The 26,760-nt window shown below is 41.0% G+C and overlaps 1 protein-coding gene across 1 annotated transcript in view; it reads left to right on the forward strand.

Annotated features, from left to right (window-relative positions):
- Positions 1 to 26,760, forward strand: part of dock1 (dedicator of cytokinesis 1) — a 303,695-nt gene that overhangs the window by 45,461 nt on the left and 231,474 nt on the right. Inside the window, exons 11-18 of the mRNA XM_034707590.1 lie at positions 548 to 620; positions 3,642 to 3,721; positions 8,116 to 8,241; positions 8,538 to 8,662; positions 13,057 to 13,155; positions 15,233 to 15,305; positions 19,845 to 19,948; positions 20,528 to 20,711. Of these exons, the coding sequence (XP_034563481.1) occupies positions 548 to 620; positions 3,642 to 3,721; positions 8,116 to 8,241; positions 8,538 to 8,662; positions 13,057 to 13,155; positions 15,233 to 15,305; positions 19,845 to 19,948; positions 20,528 to 20,711 (864 nt within the window). The remainder of the gene's footprint in view (positions 1 to 547; positions 621 to 3,641; positions 3,722 to 8,115; positions 8,242 to 8,537; positions 8,663 to 13,056; positions 13,156 to 15,232; positions 15,306 to 19,844; positions 19,949 to 20,527; positions 20,712 to 26,760) is intronic.

Genomic DNA, 26,760 nt, shown 5'->3' on the forward strand with positions numbered 1-26,760 from the left:
TGTAGCCTTGCAGGAGGTCAAAGATGTGCTGCGGTGCTACTCCATTTAAAGATTTAAAAACAAACTATCAAATCATAAAATGGAAAAGGTAGCCAGTGGAGGGAGACGAGCACAAACACTTCCCCTCTTTTTTACTCACTTAATTAAAGGCCAAGGTTAAACCGTGTCAGATTAGACTTTGTGTGTTTGCACGCTCTGTTGTCTTGATGTAACTGTGGTTGAAACTATTGAAAGAATTGGGTTTAGTGAAGTGTTTTCAGAAGTGCTCTCTTTTGCGCCCCTAAGCCCACATAAATGATGTCTCACACTCCTTAAAAGCATCCGTACATCATCGAGCAAAAGGAGATATTAATCACCGGAGATCGGCAAATACAAGATGTTCAGTCCGTCCTTACAAGTGCTCATTGAAGGAGAGCCAACATCTGCTGCTGTCACCCCCAGATGTCACCTTAAAATTCTGTTCTTTGTGTCTCTTTTGCAGCCGTGATATACTCTGCAGCTCTTGGGAATGTTTTAACCCTCTCTCTCTCTCCTTGTTTTTCCACAGTAATGGATGTCACTGACATCATAACGGGCAAAATGGACGACGAGGACAAACAGCACTTTATCCCATTTCAGCCGTAAGTGGATTGTTGAGCTGCACAAAATAAATCACACTTACACAAACAGGAGCAAGGACTTCCTTTAGTCTGGAGATAATGCTACATATTTGATACAGTTGTGTTCTCACACTTATCATTATTTCTGCAGTATGTTCAAGACAAAGCTGTTGCATTGTCTCAAATCCTTGACACCTGATTAGCCGAGGTTTTAAGACGGAGACTCTTCCTTATTCCCTGCTGACTCAATTAAGGCAATCTCATTAACTGCTGCCATTCTCGTAGGACTGCGTACAGAGCCAGAGTAACCTTTTCCTTAACGTGATTTCCTGCATAATTGGAAAAGCTTCACATTCAGGCAGTTTAGCTGCTAGATCACCTCACTTAGAGGTTTTATCTGTGGGCGTAAATCATGGAAATTAGTGCCTTCCAGTGTGAGGAGAGGAACTGGATCTATGAGGGGTTATTTATGTCCGAGGGTGAATAGTTGCCATTGAATTTTTAGCTAATGAAGTTTTGAAATTACAGTTCCACGAGATTTTATATCACGCGCTTTCAAAGCCAGCAAAAGTATGAACCAAGGGAGTCGTTAAGAAAGTTTTTTGTATGAAAGTTATAAAGTAATCTGGCTTCACTCTTGGTATCCTAACTGAAATGGAAGCAGCTTAAAAGATTGAAATCCTGTTGAAATTGTTGCTCTTACTCTTCAGAGTCACTGTCTTGTTATTAGCTGAGACAAAGTTGGCGTTGACTATGGTGTAGTGTAAGAAATCCAGCCAACTGGCATTTAGATATTGCGTCCTAGTGAGATTTCATGATGAGCTTATAGACAGAAAGTCCCACAGTGTCTAACTCTTTTGTAAAAATCAGATCCAGTATCGTTCAGAAGTATCAGAATGATATGAGGCTGATTTTTGTGATTTGCATGACCTTCCTCCTGTCATCCTTCAATGTTTTATCCAGTGGTGAACCTCTGTTGTCTCTCATTTTGACTTCATTTGCTCTGATTGGTGCTGAAATCAAGGTTAGAGGCACTGGTGAAATTTCACTGATCTGGAAAGAGTGATCTCAGATTCTTTACCACTTATTCCACCACTGCCTCATATCACCACTGTCCTCCATGCTGTTCTTCTGCTTCTCTGTTTCTTCTTCAGAGTCCTACGTTACAAAGTTTCCTCACAGTTGCCACACGTGGTGCTTCCAAGATCACATCTGCTTCTTCCTTTTGCTTTGTTCATCACCTGTCTTACTCTGTATCAATCACTGCTGGATAAAAAAAATGGATGACACGTCTCCAGCTCCTTCCATCGCATAAAAGTGAAGCCAAAATATCCCCCTCGATGCAGGGGCTGTCATTGGGGATTTGAAACAAGAGTGTGCGCAGTTAGGATTGGCTGGTGTAACCTCAGTACTGGTGCCCTGGTCCTTTCCATACTAAAAACACACACTTAACTTACTAGTAGGACAGGAATGATCCTTCAGGTCAACACAGTCCTCAGCAGAACATATTCTTGTGTTGGTCTGATGCGGGCACTTATTATTATATAAAGTTTGGGGAATCTTGTGCCTGTGTTCTTTACATGTCCCTCAGCCGATTCTCCTGTACTCTTCTAATCTGGTGCACACAGCGCCACAAGAGCAACATTTGTCAATCATGATGTTAAACCCAATCATATAGCTTGATGCTATATGATTGAGTTTAACATCATGATTTACTTACTCATGATAACTATTGGTTTTATAATCTGGAGTATAAGTCGCACCAGTCGCTTGTCTTAAATTTAGAAGCCTTTCCAATCAAACCAGCACTCTAAAATGTTTATTTAACCTAAAATGATTCCACTGTTTATTTTAAACTCATGGTTATAACCCAATAAGGGGTTTTGAAGTGGCACTGTTAGCCTAGTCTGCCAATATCCAGTATGCTTTGTGCAGCATACCGGCTGCTTGCTTCTTATAGCACCTCATCACAATAAAATACCTCTTGAAGCATTTTATACAGACGCTTTGATTGAACTGTTTCATCGGACACAGTGCACTTTTTAGATGACATAAAAGGTATTAAAAGTACATCTTCCAACCAAACTAATGCTTTGACACAAATTAAAATTGTACTTACTGTAGGCTTGAGGTTATGTATTTATTTCTTTATTTGTAGAGTCTACTTTTAGCTTGTTATCTATTCTGTATGCTGTTGGACCTGAGTAATGTGTTTCGTTCCTTCATGTTTTTAAATATGACTGAATGACAATAAAATTAACCTTGAACCTTGAACCTTGAAATCAACATGATGAGAACTAACTACGATGAGTGAAATCATGCTTGACAACATTTTATTTGATGCTCATTTTCATTTGAAAGTTTGGCCCCATGTCTCACCTGTTAACATGGGGGAGGTGGGACATTCACTGAAGCAAGTTAGTAAGGGAGAGCTCTCAATATTTTGGTAGCACTTTTGAAGGAACTGTCATGTCATCCATCTTTTTGTACAGTCCATCTTGAACTGTGTACCTCTGAAGCCCCATGCAGTAGAACACATTCAGATTTATGTTGTATCGTAGTTCGCTTTCTCTCTAAACTACAGTTGATGTTTTTTTATTGAAGTCTGCTACAACTTTGCTTTCCAGCTTTGAAAACATTTAAGACTGGGTCAAGCCTCCCAGTGCGTCAGTGGAGCTGTAAACGCTGACTCGGCACCATTTCCTAAACGATGATTTTTCTGTGTGTTTCCTTCATTACCCATCCTGCCTCACTGTTAACTGCTAACAAGCGGCTTTGTGTCTGTCACGGTATTCGCATCACTCTCTGGTGTCTCTCTCTCTCTCTCTTTATCTCTCTGTGTCTGTTTCACCCCACTCCCCTCCTCACAACCACCACTTTGTTGCTCCCCTTCTCCTCACCTCCTCCTCCTCCTCCATCTCTGCCTCTTTCTCTGCCATGTCTTCCTCTCCGTGGTGTTCGCCTGTTGTGTGCATACTGCAGGCTAGCGTTGGATGATGCCATTCGACACAAGCAGCTGAACATCTCACGTTTTTCACCCAGGGTGGCGGGGGAGAACGACTTCCTCCAGACTGTCATCAACAAAGTTATCACCGCCAAAGAAGTCAATCACAAAGGCCAAGGTACAGTGCAAATATCACACACAAAGAACAGCCTATGAAGAGGAAACAACATACTACTGTTACTATTTACTTAACTTGAAATATGTTGGGAAATGAACCACCAATCTGTTTCAACACTTCAGCACAATTACCAAATATGAACAATCACAGCCACTGAAATGAACAGTACACGGCTCAAAGAGAAAGAAGAAAAAAAGAGAGTGAGAGAGGGACTGACAAGCACAAAGCAACAAGTGCCTCCACAAAGAAGCTGTCAATAACACATGCACTTACAAATGCTACAAAATATTATCCCAAGATGCTTTACAAACAGAGCAGGTCCAGACCCTACTCTATGTTATATTATAATCAAAGGCACAACATCAAGACAGTTACAGTGGAAAGGAAAAACGTCCTTTTAACAGGCAGAAACCTCGAGCAGAACCAGACTCAAGTTAGACAGCCATCTGCCTCGACCGTGTATTGGGTTGGAAAGTGGGATAGAGGGAGATGCAGAAAGAGAGAGATGATAGTGATGAGACGGATAGTAGTAGTTGTGGCAGCTGCTGGAGTCTGGCATGTCCACAGCAGCAGGCCGTCTATAGCAGAGATCTAGAGGAAGCCTACGAGACAAGGGAGCTCAGGGACTCCCAGAGAGGTCCGCGGTTAGTAACTTTAATGGGACGGGAAGATTTACAGTAAGTGACAGGCAGACAGACGAGAGAGAGGGAAAGATAGGATCCCAGTGTTTCAGTTACCCATACAGTCTGAACCTATAGCAGCATAATTAAGAGCTGGTCTAAGCCTGAGCAAGCTCTAACTCTAAGCTTTATCAAAGAGGAAAGTTTTAAGCCTAAGGGGCATTTCGACCAAGAGTTCCAGGGTCTTTTAGCCCCCAGAACTACTTTCCCTTTAACTAAAAGGTTCCTGTGCAAATCCGGCTAGTGACGTATGGAGAAAAAAAAAAGATATCTTTTGTCTTAGGACCATAATGTATAGGTAAACTGGGGTACCTTAACAAGCCCAAATTCAACTAATTGAACCACCAAGTATTTTATAAAACATTTTAGTCCCTTCATACAGAGAACTATGACCCCCAACATACCATCATGGTGTTAAAGCGGTTCATCTTGCTAATCAGAACCTAATTCTTTTTCAAGTGCTCCCACTATAAAGCACTGCTCCTACTATAAATAGTTGCCCTCATCTCCATGACTACAGGATCCAAGTAATCCAGCTGTTAATTACGCTGGTGAGCCTTCTGCAAAGACTTAGACCTTATCAGTGATTAGCGATCTGCAGCTAGAGGAACAACATTAAGTCGTCTGTGGGGCTCGTGCTGGGAGGGGAGGGGAGCAACATGACAGCCTGCACGGTATTGTCACGCCTGATGAAGATGTACTTGGATAAATGTCAGGTCTACTCCGGCCCACACAGGGAGAAACAGTTGAGCACTGAGAGCAGCTGTTTCGGTCACGGCTTCGTATCAAACGGCTTCCAACGCGGCTTCCCAGAGATGTGCCACTCATAACAATATGGAGCCTGCAAAGTGAAAGTGAATAAAGCTTTGGGGTTAACAAGCACCACTCATTTTGCTGGCCTCTGAAGCCAGAGCTGCTTTAATTGGATTCCTCGTTTTAGGAAATTTTCAGTCTTGTTCAAAAATATGTATCTCCTCTGCTTTGTTTTTACTTTCAGAGAATATTATAAGTAAGTGTGACTGCAGAGCTGAAGCTTGCACGCTGTGTAATTTCTGCAGAAAAAGAAACTTTCCTCCAAACCCAGGAAAAATCTGTGCAACTACTAGTCTAATCTGTCGGGGAGTATGACCCATAAAAGACCCCTGAAGGCCTTTTGTTCCAGATATTCCAAGCTGCACAGTTTTCTTCTAAACGTCACACCCTCAGGTTCCCCAAGACCAATTATTTAAGTCTCATAATAAGTGCACGATTTAAATATTTTACCATAAATGTCACTTACACATATGGAAAGAAAATGTGCCTGGAGAAGAAGTGTTGTGGACTTCAACATTAATTTTGCATGGTGACACAACCTTTTATTTGTTTATTTCGTAAAGATTTCCCCTTTAAGTGTACCAAGTATTTGTTTCCTCCAAATATTAGTGCCAGGAGTGGAATTTTTTTAATCTCAGCTGAAGTCTATAGTTTTTTTTATATTGTATAAAACATGAATGTCTTAGTCTCAGTAATGTCACCCATTGGTTCCTGAAGAGGTGTTATGCAGCCCAAAGATGAGGATCACCAGCTTGGAAATGCTGACTTCATCTCACTTTTGGCTTATACAGATAACACCCAAAAGGTGAAGTAGACATGGGCCTTTAACTGCCTGGTTAGCATTTACAATGCTGCCACCAGCCAGTCAAAACAGCCACGCCCCTAATTTTGTCTGTAGCGTATTGTCAGATATTAAAATATTAAAAAAATTTATCAAATATGGAATTCAAATTTCATATACATTTTCCTCATATTATTAGGGCACCACCTCGGTAAGAGGACATTTCACTCATCTAGTTACCTTGATAATTAGATTTGATTACGTTTAATAATTTTGATTGATCTCTATTATTATATCTAAAAATCATCTGACATCAATTGAAATCATGAAGTCGTGAGTTCTACACATGCGCAGGGGCTAAACCTACTGATTAAATGAGTATACAGACAACTTCTCTATGATATAAACGTTTATTTAATGAAAGATGAATAATAATAGGATAAACAAAAATAACACACAACAAACAATTAAATGAACAATGGACACTGATAGCTTGAGATATTGATTATTAAGAGGCTTGAAACAATAATATGATATATCTTGGCTATAGCGATGTTGGATGTTGTATATAGAATCTAACTGGTTTAAGCAATTAAACAGGGAAAAGCGTTGAGTTCTATTTTTAACTTTAAAGCTAAAAAGTGGTAACCTATTGGGTTTGGAACACCACACCAACAACGATCACAGTGTCAAAGAGTTTGCCTACTTTCTTTGAAGAACCAGTCAGGAATCTATTATTAATTAACTCTTAGCTTTTATTTTAACCAAAACAGATGAGTTACACAAGTATTTAAAAAAAAAAATCCCATTTAATCGTTTTCTGTACTGCTCCTTCCTTGTATTAAGCATCATTGGCACTGAAGGAGCCTGAATTTACGCCAGCGCTACTCCAGTGTTATGGGGTCAGACTTCTGCTGCTTCTCCTCATGCAAAAATTAGCTCCAGCATTGTAGCCTGTTACACTTTTTGTTCATAAGTACCACATTTTATTGTAGATGTTGTAGAAGCAAAAGAGGAATACATTTCTTCAGTTTTTTTGTTTTTACACTTTAGAAATCTGTCAATTGATAGCTAACAGAGCTGTAAGCTAGCTGCTAGTAGAATGATGAAGCACTTTGTGTGTTTGTATATTGTGGTCCTTTTTTGGGCCTGAATGGCTTTCTTTGTTGATTTAATTTTTTGTATGTGTCAGTAAAATATAAAGTGTTAATTCTTCAATAAATGTAAAAAAGAGGTAAGCCTTTTTTCTTCTTGGAGGACTTAAATCTGTTAGCCAGCTGCTTTAAACAAAACTAATTTCAAGGAAAATCGGCAGAGGAGACGAGAAAGAGAGACTTTTAAAGAACAAAACCATTCTTGTATCAGACTGTAAACCTGTTTAATTTTGCTTTAAAAGCACTTTAATATGAGCTCTGATGGGGTTTTCTTTTCTTTTGGAGTAAGCCTCAAGTGAACACTTGGGGAACTGCGTTTTTTTAAATGTCTGCATTAGTTTAATTTTCTTATCAGCAGAGATGGCTCCTTTTTATTTTTGCAATTACAGCTATTCCATTTAGACAGACTGAGAGAGCAGTATTCGTACACAAAGGAATTAAATGTTCACACATACAAGTATCAACAAAAATTAAATATTTTTTCAGTGATATTTAACTTTTTTAATTTGTGGGTTTTAAAGTCACATGATTGTGGTGCTTGTTTTTTTTCTCATTCTAATTTTACATTTTTTATAACTACTCACGGAAACACACACACACACATAAACACACACGCACACACATAAACACACACACACACACACACACACACACACACACACACACACACACACACACACACACACACACACACACACACACACACACACACACACACACACACACACACACACACACACACACACTTACCTCCACAATTATCATGTTTCCTAATCACATACAATACCTGCAGCTATACTCTACTCATTATTTTGCCCTGGAGCGAATAGATGTCATTGACAACAGAAAACAACATGAAGCATTTTCTTTTCAGTATTATCCTGAGGGCAGTTTTCTCACACTGTCGTCTCCTGACGTTTTCCCTCCACTCTTATTTTTTTTTTTTTGCCTTGAACACGCCAACAGGCCTGTGGGTGACTCTAAAGCTGCTCCCTGGAGACATCCATCAAATAAGGAAGGACTTCCCTCACCTTGTCGACCGATCGACGGCTGTGGCTCGGAAGATGGGCTTTCCTGAGATCATTATGCCCGGTAAAATAAGCGTTTTTAAAATCTTTACCTGCACACAGTTATTCTGACAGTGATTTATTATTAAAGACTTTAAAGAACATGACATACTTCATTAAGGTTTTACTCAGGCATTAGTTTTTTAATGGACTGACATCAGCCATAAAATATATAGTTTCTACTTATGTTGCCTGAAATTAAATGAGTTATGCAGTGATATTCATCTATTAAAAATGAATGGATTAAAAAATGAATGCCCTTCAGAGACTGTAAAGTAAGTATTTCCTCCCTCTTTATTAATTTGTGTCTGTTTCCTAAAGGTGATGTGCGAAATGACATCTACGTGACCCTGGTCCAGGGGGATTTTGACAAGGGCAGCAAGACCACGCCCAAAAACGTGGAGGTGACCATGTCTGTTTACGACGAGGACGGCAAGAAACTGGAGGTACGCCAGAGGGATTTTAACTTACCTTTCTTTGGTCCTTTTCCAGCTCAGTCTCAGCATTTAGGTCATAAGTGTTATAGACTCTGGGACACGCTGTGATTTACCAGGCTTTCTTTAATCTCACACAGCTCAGCACACTGCCTAACTGACCAGGACTCTCATAAAGCAGTGTGATACACAGGCCAGACTTTGTGCCTCTGCCGCCTGTCAGAAGTGACAGAATGCACTGTTGGTGCTTTATGGTTGATTGAGTGGCTTAAAATTTGCCTCACTGCTGCAGGTATCAGCTTTCATCATTGTCAAAGTCGGTTAAAGACCAAAGTATGGGGACAGAAATATGGGCAGCAAAGTTTGAAGGTTGTAAGAGATGAAATATCTCAAATCAGCTTTTCCTGTTGGGTTGTTTTTACCTCTGCTGATACATTAAGAAGTATATTTTTTCCCTCTCTGTGCATGTTCACTTACAAGCTGTTTTCAAATGTTGCAAATTTATTTTGATGAAATATGCAGTACTCGGAACAATAAATCATATTCTGTTGTTGGTCAGCAAGTAAGACTTTTCATTTCAGTCAGAGCTGTTTGAGGCCTTAATAAAAATGTATCGACTTAACACATTTAAAGCTTCTGTGAGTAGTTTTTGTCTGGTTATAAAACGGACTTAAATCAATACCAGTGCCTCTTTTTTGACCTACAGAAGCAATTGAGGCCATCAGAAACAAGACTGAATATTTGTATATTGCCGTTTTCACTACCTGTTACTGCTGCTGTTGGGTAGTTGACGGAATTACAACATAAAAAGACTTTGCTTACATTTTCAACAGCAAAAATTCACAATGAGTGATACGATTGATTGTTAAGAGATAGCAGGATCATTATTTATTTATTTGTTAGATAGATAGATAGATAGATAGATGGACAGGTAAGTTTGACAAAGAGATTAAAGGATACCGATTTGTCCACAGGGAGCGCCAAAATCGACACAAACAGAAAGTTTCCATCAGCTTTGAATTTTACTGAAAATTAAACCAAAAAAGGGCACACCATCATTTTGGTGGCTGCCGGTTTGAAAGTTGAAAGTTATTGACGGACTATGTATCACGTAGCTCATTTGAAAAAAATGCACTAAAAAATTAAAAAGGAGTTAAGCAACAAACATCAGGATCAGAATTTAATATTCAAAACGCCAGAATAGGTATCAGCCTTGACTTTCACAACTAGAACATCTCTGCTGTTTTTTCAGTAATCTTCCATTCATAAGTGTCTAATGTGCCAACACAGCATGTGTTTTATGTCTCTCTAGTCAGTGAGCCTTTTTTCTGTTTGACTTTGCCTCTTGCTCTGCGGAGGCTGTCAGTTAATGGGGGATATGAGAGGTTGGACATCAGCAGTGCGTGGGCAGAACTGGGGCAGGAGGTGTGTGTCTGTGGGAGTTGGCGCTCACGTATCCGTGTGAATGTTCCGTTTTAACGATGCAACTTTTGATTCAACTCTGACCTGATTTATGGGGCCACAGTGTGCAGCCATCTTGCATTAGGTTTGATGTTTTTTTGCAAGGCAATTGTGTTACAGTCCAAATGGGAGTTACTGCGTTCATGCCCACACTCAGCTCAAGTGTGTGTCAGGGGTGAGGGGGTGGAAGTTACAGGGACTTGTGATTTAGGAGGGATTTGATGGGAGAGATGACAGAACCCTGGTCTTGGAGAGGCCTCCTGCAAACAGAAAATCAGAGGAGAGACTATCCCCCTTGGCTGCCTCAATTATACACATTAGTCTAAGACTGAGAGGCTTCATCAGTGATTTGGCTCAGCAGGCTGAGGAGAATTCAGTGGTGATTGGAGCTCAAAATGCACTTCTGAAGAAGCAGAAGACAGCAGTGGTCTTCACTTCTCAGTGTGTGACAATAGAAATGATGCTTGATCGTGTTATTGATGGAGCACAGGAAAATGATAGCTGCATCTTGTTTTCAATGCAGTATAGTTTGTCATGCATCTCTTGTGTTACAGATAGAGACTGTAATATAGTTCATCGCCTCATGAACTGGCCTGCCTGCTCACCTGATCTCAACCCGACTGAGAACTTGTGTTCAATAATAAAGGAGATAATTTACAGTAATGGCATGAAATACAGCCCAAAAGAGCATCTTTCGAAAGCCATACAAGGTGCAGCTCACAGAGTCAGCAGAGAAGTCATCAGAAACCTCACTAAATCTGTTTACCAGTGACCTCTGACCCTCACTGAAAGAAAAGGAGGTTATATTGGACATTAGAGAAACACTTTAGATTTGACTAACAGTTTTATTTTGTATACAAATGTAAAGACAACTGTTGTTTTGTTGAAGTTTGAATACAGTTGTAGTAAATACTATTATTTTCAATCAATAGAACATTAAAAATGGTGCCTAGTTTTTAATTTTCACAAGTTATATGCTCTTATCACCAACTTGCATAATAATTTGGCACATTCATTTCTGCAGATTCTGCATTTATTTAAAAATACAGCCGAAAAGCATCATTTTAACCTCACAGTTAAAGAGATATATTCACTATCTGACTTCCTAACAAATTTCAAAACGACTGTTAACATAGTTTTTAAAATATTCACAAAAATGCAACTTGCATAATAATTTGGAACACGGTGTATCAGTGACATATGTAATGATATAATGTTGTTTCATTGCCCTTTTTCAACTCAAAATTATATTTATTATAAGTAAAGTTTTGAATGTTTCATGATGAAATCAACAAAACAATGATTTCTCTTTCTCCCCCTCATTCCGACAATCCTGTGTTTGTTTTGGCGGACATGTTTGATCGTTACACCTTCAGATTTTTTTGGGTGGGTGAAACACATTTAATTCCAGCGAGGTTCCAGCGCCCTCAGTCACTGTCAGATAACATTTAACTGATGGGCTTGAAGATGTCGGAGCCTTTGGACTGTAATGATTGGAATCAGTGACAGCTATTGACAGTGATCAAGTGACATTGATCCCATCTGTCTCTGTAGAAGAAGAAATTCCATGTTTTCTCTTGCAAATTTCACACAGAGATCCTCAGCTCAGGTCTACTGGGGCCGTCTCTAATTGGTTAAATTGCCTCTTTCTTCCCAGATTTTAATTGTCTAAAAGGAAATCCTGTTTTTTAAGATATCATATCCCCGTCTGCTGGTTTGATGTCTGAGGCAGTTTCAGCGAGATGATTGATTTAGAAATGTAAGCTAACCCTAAAAGGAGCTAAAGAAACAGCTTCATCAAAAGGAAAAAACTCTTTCTTATATGAGGCCATTTATGAAACTGAATAAAATAGCCTCTATGCTCTAAGCACTTGAAAATAGCTGAATGTAATAACTCACTTAGAGGCAAGTTTCATAAAAGGTTCACTTTGTAGATTTTACTCTCTCTGCCTCAGCCTTCTCATTCCCTCCTCTCTCCTCTGTGCTTTTGATTTCACCGTCCTTCCTCTTTCTCATAAAGGATCCGTGATTTTGTGCAGCTAGAAGCCAAATGGTGACTTCTTATCACCTTTGCCTATTAGCACACCTTCACAAACCCATCTCACCTATGGCTACATTTCAGCCACTTCCCCCATCTTGTCTCCCTCAAACTCTGGAGCTGCCACGAATCCTGGCCACTTAGACGAAGGGGGCAAAGTTGCCAGAGCGAGCACCTGCCCCCCTCCCGGATCTGCTCAGCGTGACTGGGGAAGACGGGGCCTGTTATTCCTCATAATTGCTGGTTGTCGGAAGCCATTAGTGTTGGAGTATTTCAGCAGAAGCCCACTCACAGACCAGGGAGTCAGCTGGGGAAGCTGGGGAGGAAGGAGATGGGGCTGGGACCCAATAACAAACAAGGCATGTGTGCCATCCACTGTCACTCCATCCGTGGTGCCAAATCTCTCAGAGGGGCACGTAGTATTTTACGTACGCACTCTGACCCATCATAGAAACTCAGGGGAGGCACAAGAGGACCAATTTACATGGCTGCATCCATCAGCACCAGCTGGTCCGCTCTGTCACACCTGACTCCCCCTCAACTTTTCACCTCATGGAGGCTCCTGCCCTCCTTCTTAAATATTTAATTTCTAATTTATTTCCCATTTCCACAATGCTGTCATGAGATTGGCAGCCAAAAGGCAGGTGCTCTTGCATAAAGTGCACCGCAGCTTTGAAAAGCCTTTCTGCTAGATTTAGGCTTTGTGCCCGAGGGGCTACATTTTATGAAATAAGTGCTAGTCAATTCTCCCCATGCTGCGAGTGTGCTAATGTTTTGACAGTCTGATAAAAACTCAACCACCAGGATTTTGCTCCTGTGACTGGAACTTCTGCTAAGACAGTGAAACCAGATAACATCTTGTGTTGTTTGCTAACTTTATCTGTCTGTTTTCTTCCTCTTCATCTAGAGTGTGATCTTCCCTGGAGCTGGAGATGACGGCATCAATGAGTACAAGTCTGTCATCTACTACCAAGTCAAGCAGCCGCGTTGGTTTGAAACAATAAAGGTGCCTCTCTCTCTCCTGAAATCAATCTCCTCTCTACTTCCTCTTTTTTTGTTCATATTTTAATCATTATTTCCAACCTTAACTGAAATACCACCCTTTTGATATAACTGTTCAATCCATTATTCATCACAACACAGGTTTCCATCACTAGTAATTTGTAGAATGAAGTCTGTGGTGTCAGTGAATATTCAAACATGAAACTTTGAAGCACAGAAAGACAGCGATGAATACTAAGCATGCTGAGGATTAAATGTTTAATGGGTTAGCAGGACATATGTGCAGGTAGTGAGTTATGGACTCAATGACACTTAAACCAGTGGGTTGGCGAGTTGTAGCTCATTGAACCTTAATTACCCATGCTTTACAGCACAATTATCCCCTCAATATTAGTCTTAAGGGAACTCCAACTGACTGTATACTAAGATGGATGACTCGTCCTCACCTCCTCTCGTGGTCTGGTGATGTCACTTGGAGTAGCAATTGACTCTCAGAACCATGGACTGTTGATTTACATTTAAAATAGCAGGGACAGAACACAGTGTTTCAGCTTATTGTGTTAGTTCAAAGCAGACTAACAGTTAAATATAGTTCAATGACTCTTATTCTAGTGAATGTTGTCTAGTCTTGAATCCCCAGGGCTTAAGTTAGAGTCCAGGTCCCCATTACTTGGGTCCCTGTTCAAATCAAGTCTCAGTTGAGTCCTTACTAATTGAGTCCTAGTACGAGTCAGTTCCTATTACCCGAGTCCTTGTTCAAATCCGACCCTCATTATCTGAGTCCAAGTCCCTTACTTTTCTGGGTCCTCCCCTCCGTCTTCTGTCTGAAAGCAGACAATACTTGTGTCCAAGTCCAAGTCTGAGTCATCAGTGCTTGAGTCCAAATCAAGTACCCATTTCCTGAGTCCCAGTGTAGCAGAGTCCCCAATACTTGGGTCTCTGGTCAAATCGAGTATCAGACAGTTGAGTCCTTACTAAGTCCTAGTACGAGTCAGTCCCCATTACCCGAGTCCTTGTTCAAATCTGGCCCTCATTATCTTAGTCCTAGTCCCTTACTTTTCTGGGTCCTCCCCTCCCCCCTCTGAATGCAGGCAATGCTTGACTCCAAGTCCAAGTCTGAGTCATCAGTGCTTGAGTCCAAATCAAGTACCAATGTCCTGAGTCCCAGTGTAGTCGAGTCCCCATTATTTGTGTTCCTAGTCAAATCAAGTCCTCATTACCAAAGTCACAGTTTCAGTTGAGTCTTTATTAACTGATTCCTACAATGAGTCAGTCCCCCCTACCCAAGTGCTTGTCCAAATCAGGCCCTCATTACCTGAGTCCAAGTCCCCTACTCATCTGGGTCCTCCTCTCCATCTTCTGTCCAAATGCAGACAATGCTTTAGTCCAAGTCCAAGTCTGAGTCATCACTGCTTGAGTTGAAATCAAGTCCCCATTTTCTGAAAAACCATGTTGAAAAGAAAAAGTTTGATTTGTATTTTGCCCCATGTTCCATCTGTTTACATGGAGGAGGCAGGCTTTAAAACCCTTACTGCAGCCAGTCCCACATTTTTTGGTTTCAGTTTTGGGGAGCTGTCATCTCATCCATCTTTTTATACATTTAATGGAGCTTCCCCACAACTCCTACATTCATACCTGTCTAAAATAACCTTGTGTGTAGACAAACCAGATCTAAGTCTGTGATAACAAATTTTACGGGGGTGTACTTCAAGGCGCCATTCTTGGTCCTCTACTTTTTTCATTTCACATGCTCTCTCTTATCCAGATCCTCAGGAGTTTACTTAAATACTCTCAGTGACATAAAACCTGATATCCCACCCCTTTTTAAAATGATGATAAATCTAATATCATGCCCTTTTATCAAACTAGTACTTATTTGGTTCTCTAAACATTGAAAATTGGCCAAAATGTGGAGTAATCTCTGCTGTGCTTTAATTCCCTAAGCACTAACAAAAGTTTTATGAACATTAAGGTTATTATTCTAATTATCTGATAATATTTCGGACTCATTTTTCTCCCCCTTAGTCCTCAACATATCAGTGTATGTACGTGTGTTATATGGTCTTTGTCACTGTTCACAGGTCGCTATCCCGATTGAAGACGTGAACCGGAGCCACTTGCGGTTCACCTTCCGTCACCGCTCATCTCAGGACTGTGAGTACAAATGCCATCGTGTGAATGATCAGTATTCTCGATGACCAGCTGCACAGTTGGCTGCAAATCCATCCACATCCCCAAATAATGGAAAATATCCAATCCAAGCAGATGTGTTGCATGGTGACAAATACTTCCAAGCTCACCCTTTGTCACATTAATCAGACGCATTAGTCTGCCCCCTGCACAAAGCAGCTTCACAGAGTGGCTTGTCAGAGCCTACAGCTGGGATCTGAAAAATGCCTGAGGGGACTCGTTTGTTCATCGTAACCAGTGTGTGTAGCTGAATGTGAAGTTGTACGTCCTTCTGTTTTTTAACATCCCTTTTAATTTTGGGGGTGTAGAGGGCAAGGGGGGGGCTGGTACTGGCAGCTCTGCCATACCATCTGCCCACCACATGGTGCAGACCAATCCTCCAGCAGAAGGAGTGTTGCAGGGAAAAGGATTTTTGAGAGGTGTTAGAAGCCACGACAGGTGTGTTTATTAAGCAATCTATTCATATGGCACGGAGGGTAAATTGGGAAGATGTCAGCACCGGAAAGTAAACCTCTCCCCCTGGTAAAGTAATCTGCAGCTGCTGTCATCATCCACTCCCAAAATCCTTCAGCTCTGTTTGCCTCTCACTCGCATGCAGGTGGTTTGGGAGGAAATGGTCAGGTCTCAGAGCTCAGCGCTGGCTTATAATCCACTTGGAGAGTTTTCTTGTCATGTTCGGCACCTTGCTCCTGCAGCTAATGCTGTTACGAGACAAGCCTTTGAAAGTCTGCGGCTTGCTGTTATCTCGCTGTTACGGTTTCTTTAAAGGCTGGCTCACCTCAAGTGACTGTCGGACTGCAGGGGCATGCTTATGCTGCCTAACTTAAAGTTGCTGCTGACAATTGATGACTGAGATAAGAAGGAAAGATATAACAGCTTTATTGTATGGATTAGAGCATAACATATTCCCTGCATTCCCATCAGTACATGTGTTAAATCATAGAGACACCTGGTCATTTATACCCCTGTACACTGAATGTTTTTCTTCCCATGAGTGAATTTTTGCAGCCACTTGCTGTCGTTTCTGCACTGAAAAGCTAACCTCTAGTTTCACATGGACCCTCTTCAATTTCATGCTGCCTGCAAGCTCCAGAAGCTGCTGCTGTTACCTCTGTGCTACATTTTGCTTCATCATTTGTTTACCAGTAATGGAAAATAAGAGGGCCAACTGATTCAATTTATTCTAGCTATCATCATGTGTCAGACTAGAACTTTCATCTCAGAAAGAAATAGCTCAGTGCCGGTTTGTGAAACGAGGATGTTTACACGTGCAAAAACTGTCCTGTCACTACATATTCAATATTAATCCTCGTAAGGCAGAACTACCTCTGAACATAATGTCACAGCTGTGCTGGCAATGCTTTACCTCCATATTGAAGGAAAGAAAAGCAGAGACAGCATGTCAAAAGAAGTCCTCTCACTCGTCCTGCCTCTGCGTCATCGGCTCGTGTCCCTCGTGCCGCCTCCTCTGCTCCCAGCGAACGCTGAACTTTCACTAGAAACACAGAGTGACAGAGCTGCTCATCAAGGCCACTACCACAGCTCATATGCTGAGCGTCGCAGCCCCCCTGGTTCAGAATCAGGCCGGCTTTAACACACTGCATCAGACTACCACTCTGACATTGTCGAGCCTCATCAGACTGATGGTTGCTATCACAGATACCGCCGTGACTGTAAGAGATCGCTGACACCTTTTCCCGTCTGTTTCATCCGTCATTATGCCACTACCTGGTGAGAGAGGGAGAGGGGGTTCTGTGAAAATGTGGCACAGTACACTCGATATAAATCTGAAGTGACAGCACACCTCAGAGGTGGCAGTCTGCAGACTTTCCAAATGAACTTGACTTTGATATGAAAAAGTAGCTCTGTCCTGAAAGTGACCCTTCCTCCTGCCATATTTTCAGAGTTCTGCACTCCATGGGAAGCCATTAATGCATTTCACTGAACTGGGTGGCATGCATACAGTGTTCTCCCTCCACTGGTTCCTCTGAAGCCGGCCCAGCGATTATTCACCGTCGAGGCTGCAGGCAGCAAACCAATGAGGGGATTTATGCAGATAGAATGCGCAAGATACCTCGATCAATCACGACTCCCTGCACGTAAATTTGAGCTTGTTGATCCGCGATGATGATATACGCTGCCCTATCAGAACGCCTGGTTACAGGACAAAGTCATAACTCTCCTGCTTGTTTATGCAGCGCTGCCCCTCATCGGCTCCCGAATGCAGCCACACGTGTTTGTGTGCTTTTACACACAAGCGAGGAACATCTTGTCTCCACATTAGCAGGATTAAACAGAGTGTTTCCAACTTCAGCAGCCTTGAGATCGAATGTAAACACGTGCTAACAAAAGGTGGAGACATGATATCCAATGTAAGCCTTGTCGTTTTGATATCAGTAAAAATATCAAGCGCAATGATGCCCTTTTCAACCTAATGAACTTTCTTTTTTCAGATCTTTTAAAAGAAATATGTTATAATTATTTCAGCATTTCATCTAGTTGTAGGCACATCATGGCAGTATTTATTTTCCAAAGACAAATGTTTTTGTTAAGCTTCTTAAAGACTGAGTATTGCTTCTTACTACAAGTGGGACAAATTATCAGTGCAGAAATACAGTATATCGTTGTCCTGACTTGTGCAATACAACTACTGTATCAGTGATGCCAAGTATTGACATTTAACATAATAATACATGCTAAACAGATTCAATTTTGGCTCAGCTCATTACTTCTTCATGACTACTCATGATGAGGCTATTAACATTTATACAGTATCTTTAAGGAAAATATTGTATGCTTTACTCTGTCAAATATTGTGATAAATCATGGAATTATTGTCTTGCAAATTTTAAATTATCTTAGTATTGTTGTATCTACAATCATTACCATAGGCTATAAATAAGGTGTTATATCCTAAGAAATTGTACCCTACTGTACACTATGCTTCCCTAATTTACCTTACCTTACCCTACCATACCCTACCCTACCCTTACATTACCCTACTATGCCCAACTCTACTTTACTCTACCTTACTCTACTATGCCCAACTCTACTCTACTCTACTCTACGCTAACCTACTCTACTCTACTCTACTCTACGCTACTCTACTCTACCCTTCTTTACCCTACTTTGCCCAACCCTTACCCTACCCTACTTTACCCTACCCTACTCTATACTACCTTACTCTACTCTACCCTGCCCTACCCCACCCTAGTCTACCCTACCTTACCCTACCCTACCCTACCCTATGCTACCTTAACTTACCCTACCCTACCCTACCCTATGCTACCTTAACTTACCCTACCCTACCCTACCCTACCTTACCTTACCTTACCTTACCCTACCTTACCCTGCCCTACTTAACCGTACCTTCCACCACCCTACTTTTCCCTACCTTACTCTACTCTACTCTGTCCAACCCCACCCCACCCTACCTTACTTAACCCTGCCCTACCCCACCCTAGCCAAGTCTACCTTACCTGACCTCCCTGACCCTACCCTACTCTACCCCACCTTACCTTTTCCTACCTTACCTAACCCTACCCTACTGTACCCTACCCTACCTGACCCTACCCAACCCTCACCTCCTTCACCATACCCTATTGTACCCTACCAGTCTTAACCTATACTATCCCCTAGTAATGTATTGTCTTTTCATGTCTTGTCATCATTTCATAGCATAGCTTATCACGGCTCATCATGAGTCACCCTGATTTTCTTACCACTGTTACTGAGTTTCTGATTCTAATTTGATATGATTGTTATTTTTTTTTTTTAAAAAGAGACAGAGAAATGATTAAATTAAAGGTTGTTTTAGAGATTGGTATTATTGAATATATGCTCACACAAAGATAGTATATTAAAGGCCGAAATGACTTTACTTCTATTTTTTAAAGACGTTTTTATTGGTAATTGGCAGAGATTGGGAAATGAATAACAACAAAAAGAAGACAGACAAAAGCAACAACAGTTAAGTTGAGGACAATCATCAGTATTAGAATTGGCTTTGGCCTGAATTGATATTTTTAACACCTGAATCGTTATCAGTCCTGATTTTATTTATCCCTGCATCCCCAGTTGTTTCAGAATGACGTGTTTCTCTGCCTCATTTAAGGGGAGAAGGTAAACAAAGCAGGCACTAATCCAGTCACAGCATTAATACAGCCATCACAGGGGAACAGTAGTTTCTTGTGCAAACTCAGGAGCTGACTCAGAGCCTGAAGTGCTGAGATTTACTTTTGGGATTATCAGTTTTATTTGTCTGCAAGTTTGCAAATGACTTGTTGTAAAGTCAGCTCTGCAGCAGTGTTTACTGCATCAAAACCTGCCTCCTAACAGCTCTCGTGTTGTCTTTATATGTCCTGAAGATGCACACAAGATTGGTGTAATCGTTTGCAAATATACACAAACACCAAATGTATGAATTAATCACTCATGTAAACAAAGAGTGATTACCTTCTGTTGTCTGTCTTCCTCACTCTATTTTTGTCTTCCTCCTAACAGCCAAAGACAAATCAGAGAAGATATTCGCCCTGTCTTTCGTGAAGCTGATGAGGTACGACGGGACGACCCTCAGGGACGGCGAGCATGATCTCATTGTGTACAAGGTAAAGTGAAATATCCCACACACAGTGAAAAGCCTCTCTTTGAAGTTCTGGTATGTTTGTTGCTGTCGGCCCACGCAGTTCCTGGCATGACCGCAACAGGGATGAGGTGAAAAATTGCCCTGTTTCATTAGTAACTGCCATAATTATAGCTTCACTGCCTTCTATAGACAGTAGTTGGCACGTATCAACCCCCACAGTGAAATGAAATTACTTTCCAATTAAAATCCCCTTGTATAATGATACCTTTGCGTTATGGTTCTCATTTATGTTAATTAAAAAGTTAATGTGAGAAAAAATCCTCCAGTTTGATTTTTCTTCCTCTAATTTTTTGCATTAGCCTTGTCAGTCAAGGTTGGCGAAGTTAATACTCTCAAAGCCGACGACAGGCAGAAAAAACATTAAAAGACTGTTTCATTGGTTTTATACACTTTACACAGGGGAGAATGCATCTTAGAAATAGCAGTAACAGAACAAAACACTTCATTAAATCATAAACAGCAGATATGGAATTAAATTATTCTGCAAACTCATCAAGCTTCCTGAACTGCCTTGGTTTTAAATTGTACATTTGCTGTCTAGGCGGAGGCAAAGAAGCTGGAGGACTCGTCTCTGTACCTGAACCTTCCTGCTACCAAGCTGGAGCTTGAGGAGAAGGGATACTCTTCCACAGGGAAGAGCACCCAGAACCTGGGCAACTGCACCATCAGCAAGGACTCCTTCCAGATCGCCACACTAGTCTGCTCCACCAAGCTTACACAGAACGGTAACATGGTCTATTCTTTAATTTGCTTTTAATTTTTTTTTATTCTTTCACCTTTTTTTCCCCCGCAAAGTGCCTCTATTCTGAAGCTGGAATTTTGCCTCTTTGGAGGAACACACTAAAGTCTTCTGGAATCCAAACAGGAAGGAATGCTAAAACCATAAATACATGTTACACCAACACAGTGCAGACTAGCCCGCTAGTAAGAAAATACAATCAACATCCATTGTTTGTGTGAACTTTTCCAGCAGAACATAGGAAAATAAGTTATCCTTCAAAGCATTAGTTCTTCATATTTTCATCATCCTTAACCAATTTTATTTCATCCTAACTCTCATATTTTCCTCATGAATTAGCTTGTTCTAATGTGCCATGCTCCCATCCTAAAGCAGCTCTATGAAGGATCAACAATAACCAACAACCTGACCCATCAAAATCACATAAAATACCTCAAAATAACCCTTAAAACAATTGCATTTTTAATAGACACTAACAGGATGAAATCATTTAACAATTGAGACCAAAATTAATCAAACACAAAAGCATTAAAATCCCTGGATAAAACACAAGGCAGCTGTGCCCACTCTAAAAGCCTCTGTCACTGACATCATGAACTGGATTTTTAAACACTGCTGTGTGACTTTGTGCATGTCCCAGCAAACAGCTGGGAAGAAATGAGAAGAAGGATGAAGGATGGAGAGAGAAAGGGGACAAACAGATAAGGATGCAACATACATACAATCTTGTAATTTTGGTTAGAAAAGGAGATTTTTTCCTATTGGGCATTTGTACTTGATCTCTGCATGTTTAGAAAAACACATACACACACACACACACACACACACACACACACACACACACACACACACACACACACACACACACACACACACACACACACACTCACATTCATTACAGACTGCATTTTAAGCAATCATCATTCTCAACTTGGCTACAGAAGACCAACATTTTTGTGTGTGTAACTTGGCAACCTGGTCACTTAAGTTGACTCCTGCTTTGGGCATCAGCCTCTTAGTTTGAAAAACAGAGTATCCATGCAAAGTCACTGTTTATTAATTGCGCAAAGTGTTGGTTCAGGCAGGCCACAAAGTCACCCAAGCCACCAATTAACAGCCTATCCAATAATTTTTTTTGCACCCAATTGGCGAATGTCAAAATGGGCCCTATTTAAACTGCTTTAGTCTGTCTACACTTCTCTCTTCCTCCACGAAACCATTTGCAACACGCCTCCACCCCAGCTCCTTATTTTCACCCTGTGTCTAATTTTACCAGTGTCATAAGTATTGCCACTGACAGCCACTCTGTTCTGTACCCTGGAGGTCTTTGCTAATTATCTTCCTGCCTTGGCTTTCCATGTTTGCACATGAAAGAGAGGGGAGGTGTGCTCTCCCTGCCTCCTCCTCCATGAACCATTTTGCAACCCATCTCCACTCGAGCTCCTTCTTTTTACCCTGTGTCAGATTTTACCAGTGTAATATATATAGTCACTGATTGCCACCCTGTTCTGTACCATGGGGGTCTTTGCTGATGCTCTCCCTGCCTTGGCTTTCCATGTATACACATGAAAGAGAGGGGAGGTGTGCTCTCCTTGCCTCTTTCTTCACAAACTGCTTTGCAACCCACCGCAACCCAAGATCCCTCTTTTTATGCTCTGTCTGATTTTACCAGCGGCATATGTAGTCACTGACGGCCGCTCTGTTCTGTACCTTGGAGGTCTTTGCTGATTCTCTTCCTGCATTGGCTTTCCATGTACTGTATGCACATGAAAGAGAGAGGATATGTGCTCTCCCCGCCTCAGGCTTTGGTGTTCCACGTTTGCACATGGAAGAGCAGGGTGCTCTTCATCCATCCTAATCTTCTGGTGCTTCCTCTTTAACCTTCCACCAGTCACAGTGACATGATTTCTGTCCATTTTTGCTGTGGGTAAAAGCTTTGCTGTTTCACGGCTTTCAATCTGGTGGAATAGCTATTTTTTTAACACAATGCTGAGAAGATCTAAGCTTATTAGGCCAAGGCAATCCTAATCTCTGCCCTTTGGTCCTTGGATTCAGGATTTCTGCCTTTCATTTTCCCCCAGCAGACTTCATTATAATCCCTCTTGGACATGTTGATATTTCCCCACTGTGTCCGCAACGCTTCTACGTGTGTCTTCTATATTAGAGCGGTAAAAGCTCCCAGCTCTGATTTCACAGTTACTCTAAAACGAGCCATCCCGAATGTCTGCTCGGCTTGCGGCTACACTTGATGTGTTGCACATTATTATTATGATTTTTTTTTTTGTATGCAAGACTGAGTCACTGTTTTAATAAGAACCAAAATGAAAGCTTCCTCATTCCTTGCTGTGTTTTTCAAACAGCGGCAGAGAATAAAGAAGGGACACATTCACTGCAGGCTAGCTTTGACGGAAATTGAAATTAATTGTTTGGCTCGCTCAAAGCAACACCCTGTGTGAATAAGGAGCTCATCATGTCCTTATGTTTTTATTCACGGTAACGCAGAGAAAATGTTAAATAGTCGAGCAAGGGCAGGGAGGAAGGAAATAATCTGAGTGAACTGATGATGCAAATCAATGTTGTGTTTGTGGTCCAGCACTTGTATCCTTTTAGGACTGTCAGAACACTCACTGAATAATTCCTCTACATTCTTGCGAAAGAAACTGCTTCAACCTTGAATCAGTTGCTAATTATGATATAATCCTTTTGAAGCCGTAAATCCTCGCTTCAGGAAATATCAATAAGGTATGACGAGGGGTCTATTAAATTACAACATCACATGTAAAGTCAAGGATAACGTAACTTTGTTCCAACTATATCACACCTGATCTTATTCTCATGGATTTCTGTTGGTTATGTTAACACGGCAGGATTCCGTCAGAAAAAACTTCATCATGAGGAATCGAAGACGACCCTCAGTGAGGTTGAAAACCACCCTGAAGTTTTTAGCGTATTATCTCGAGACCACTTAATCTTGTGGTAAACTTGAGAGTGAGTGCACCAGAAATGTCCCTCGTGTAATGGGTCAGTTCCCTTAACGACTGTGTACTCTCAAACATGGCAAATACAGTGAGTCTATCAGTCTCACCACTATCATCTCTCTCTCTTCATCTCCTTCTATCCCTCTTTCCAACCCCAACTCGGTCTCAGCAGATGGCTGTCTAACATTAGTCTGGTTCTGCTCAAGGTTTCTGCCTGTTAAAAGGAAGTTTGTCCTTGACGCTATAACTTGCTAAATGTTGTGAGGTTTAGGATTAGGTTGAGATCAGACTGAGTTCTGTCTGTAAGATGGGACTGGATTTTATCCTGTCTCGATGTTGGGTCTTTGCTAATAATATAACATACAGTACAGTCTAGACCTAATCTGTTTGAAAAAGTGTCTTGAGATATCGTTGGTTGAGATTTGGGGCTATATAAATAAAGATTGATTGATTGATTGATAGTTGATCCAGGAGACCAAGGACTCTTATAAAAGATGGATGACATTACAGATTGTCAAAAGCAGAGACAAAAGATTGAGTGCTGCTGTCTACAGTGGGTCACAAAGCCGGCCTCCTCAATGTTAACAGATGGAACATTCGCCAAACTTTAAAATCAAAATACACGTCAAAAATTATTTTTTTTCCAAAAACGGTTTCTTTTATCAAAGCTAGTTCTTATAATGCTGATTCACCTCCCAATATAAATTATTTTTGAGAACTTTCATTTTAATTAGCTATTCAATCCTAAAAAAAATGTGTAGCTCCATTCTGATTGACAGCTCTGAAGATGAATGAACTGTGCTTTGGTTGGCCTAAGTGGCAGAGCATCAATACCATGGCTCTGAGAGCAGATCCATATTGCTGAGCCTCTTGCCCCAAATCCGCAATTAGCCTAGGAGTATTATGGCCTCACTTTTTGGGTAGTGGGATGAGGTTTAAGCATGGTATCCATCTTTATATACAGTCAATGCTTGCAACTGGTAATTGGAGTAATGACTTTATTAGACTCTATTTAGAAGAAGAAGAAGAAGAAGAAGAAGAAGAAGAAGAAGAAGAAGAAGAAGAAGAAGAAGAAGAAGAAGAAGAAGAAGAAGAAGAAGAAGAAGAAGAAGAAGAAGAAGAAGAAGAAGAAGAAGAAGAAGAAGAAGAAGAAGAAGAAGAAGAAGAAGAAGAAGAAGAAGAAGAAGAAGAAGAAGAAGAGTATTTATCAGGATAAACTCCTTGAGATGTGTCATCTCATTTTAGAGGGGGTCCCAAATATTTAGCAGTTTTGAAAGGTTCCTACATCCCAGCAATTGATGTAGTATGTGCAAATCTAATATCACAGAGAAGACGAATGTCCAAACTTTGAGAATAAGACCTTCATTTGGAATAGATAGACATGCTGCTTTAAAGTAGGGGTGTCAAACAAACGGCCCGTGGGCCAGAACCGACCAGCCAGAGGTTCCAATCTGGCCTGCGGGATGACTTTGCAAAGTGAAAAAATTACAGTAATTAAAGTAATTGCTGTTTCAAATTTGTCCTACAATCAAACAGCTTACCGAGTGCACCTGAATGGCGCTCCGGTACTTTTTTTTCTCAAAGTGAGGAAAAATAATATTTACAGTTTGCATAACCCAGTAGAGAACACTGTCCAGCAAGCAAACTGTTCATGCTGGAGCTGGGGGGGTCCATAATAGTCAACTTAACCTTCTTCATTATTAGAATCAATCTGTTGTTTTGCTGTAAACATAACACTGTGTGTTAAAATTTGGACTTGTCTTTCTTTAAAGGTAAGTGAGTTATTATTTTACAATTCCAGCCCTTTTTTTTTTTTTTTTAAGTTTTTTTTTTTTGGGGCATTTCTGCCTTTAATGGACAGGACAGCTGAAGAGAGACAGAAAATGCGGGGAGCAGAGAGTGGGGGAGGACATGCAGTAAATGACAGATGCTGGAATCGATTCTGCGACCTTTGTGATGAGGGCTATAGCCTCTGTACATGGGGTGCACGCTTAGACCGCTAGGCCAAAGGTGCCCCCAGTTCTGGCCCACTTGAGATCAAATTGGGCTGTGTGTGGCCCCTGAACTGAAATGAGTTTGACACCCTTGCTTTAAAGTAACTGAGACCTTTTCATCACATTAAATGGATGTAATTAAAAGCTTTATGAAGGACCCAGCGTGAGATCTTATTCACCTCAGGTAGTTGGGCTTAGCATCTCTGCTTTCTCAATATGAATGTCTGGAGTTGTGAAAGTTTTTTTTTTTGCACTTATGAAACTTTTCAGCAGTTTTTGTATCAAGAGCAAAAAACTTATAGTTGAGATCTTGATTTGCTGACATTTTCAAAACAGGATTTTCACCTGACAGTAACTTTAAAGAAAAGCAGAAGCTTTCTGTCTGCATCGATGTTGAATAGAAATCCTCTCTCTACCTGCTACCATACCAATGTGGAGTCCTTACACGACCCAGAGGTACGTCTTTGCTGTCAAGACATACCTGCATTGGATTGTGGAAGAGGTTGAAGTTTGGTTTTGTTGCTCTGTAACAATAAATGTCAATTTAGCTTCAGTGATGAGGTCACTGTGGATCCCAGGAGAGTTTTGTCATTAAAGCAGTGCTTGCTTGTGTAATGTGAAAGAGGGGGCGTCACAGTTCTGTTCCTTTTAAGGTTTATTAGATTTAGTCTGCAGTGTAAGTTGTCATTTAAATACAGTCGTGTGTGCGCCAGTAGACACAATGTCAGCTGATGAGGAGTCTCTGTACAGAAGCAGAACCTGCCCACACTAATTACACTAAAGTAGGCTAAGTAATGCTAGTCTCTCAGTCTCTAATCTAAGCTGCGTATGAACAATATGTAACAAATAAGAAGAAATCTCCATTTCGAAGCAGTGTGTCATGGTGCCACGTTCAGTCCTCACAGAGCAGCTCCTCTGCTGATGTTAACCTGGAACTTTGTGGTGGTAATTTGCAAGGCCCCAATAGGTGCTCGGGGATCAGACTGCCTCGTCACTGCACACTGAGTTTGATTAAACAGAGAGGTAGGAGTGTGTGTGTGTGTGTGTGAGGGGGGAGATGTGT

The sequence above is a fragment of the Notolabrus celidotus genome, chromosome 18 (assembly GCF_009762535.1).
Source record: "Notolabrus celidotus isolate fNotCel1 chromosome 18, fNotCel1.pri, whole genome shotgun sequence".
NCBI classification, from domain to species: Eukaryota; Metazoa; Chordata; class Actinopteri; order Labriformes; family Labridae; genus Notolabrus; species Notolabrus celidotus.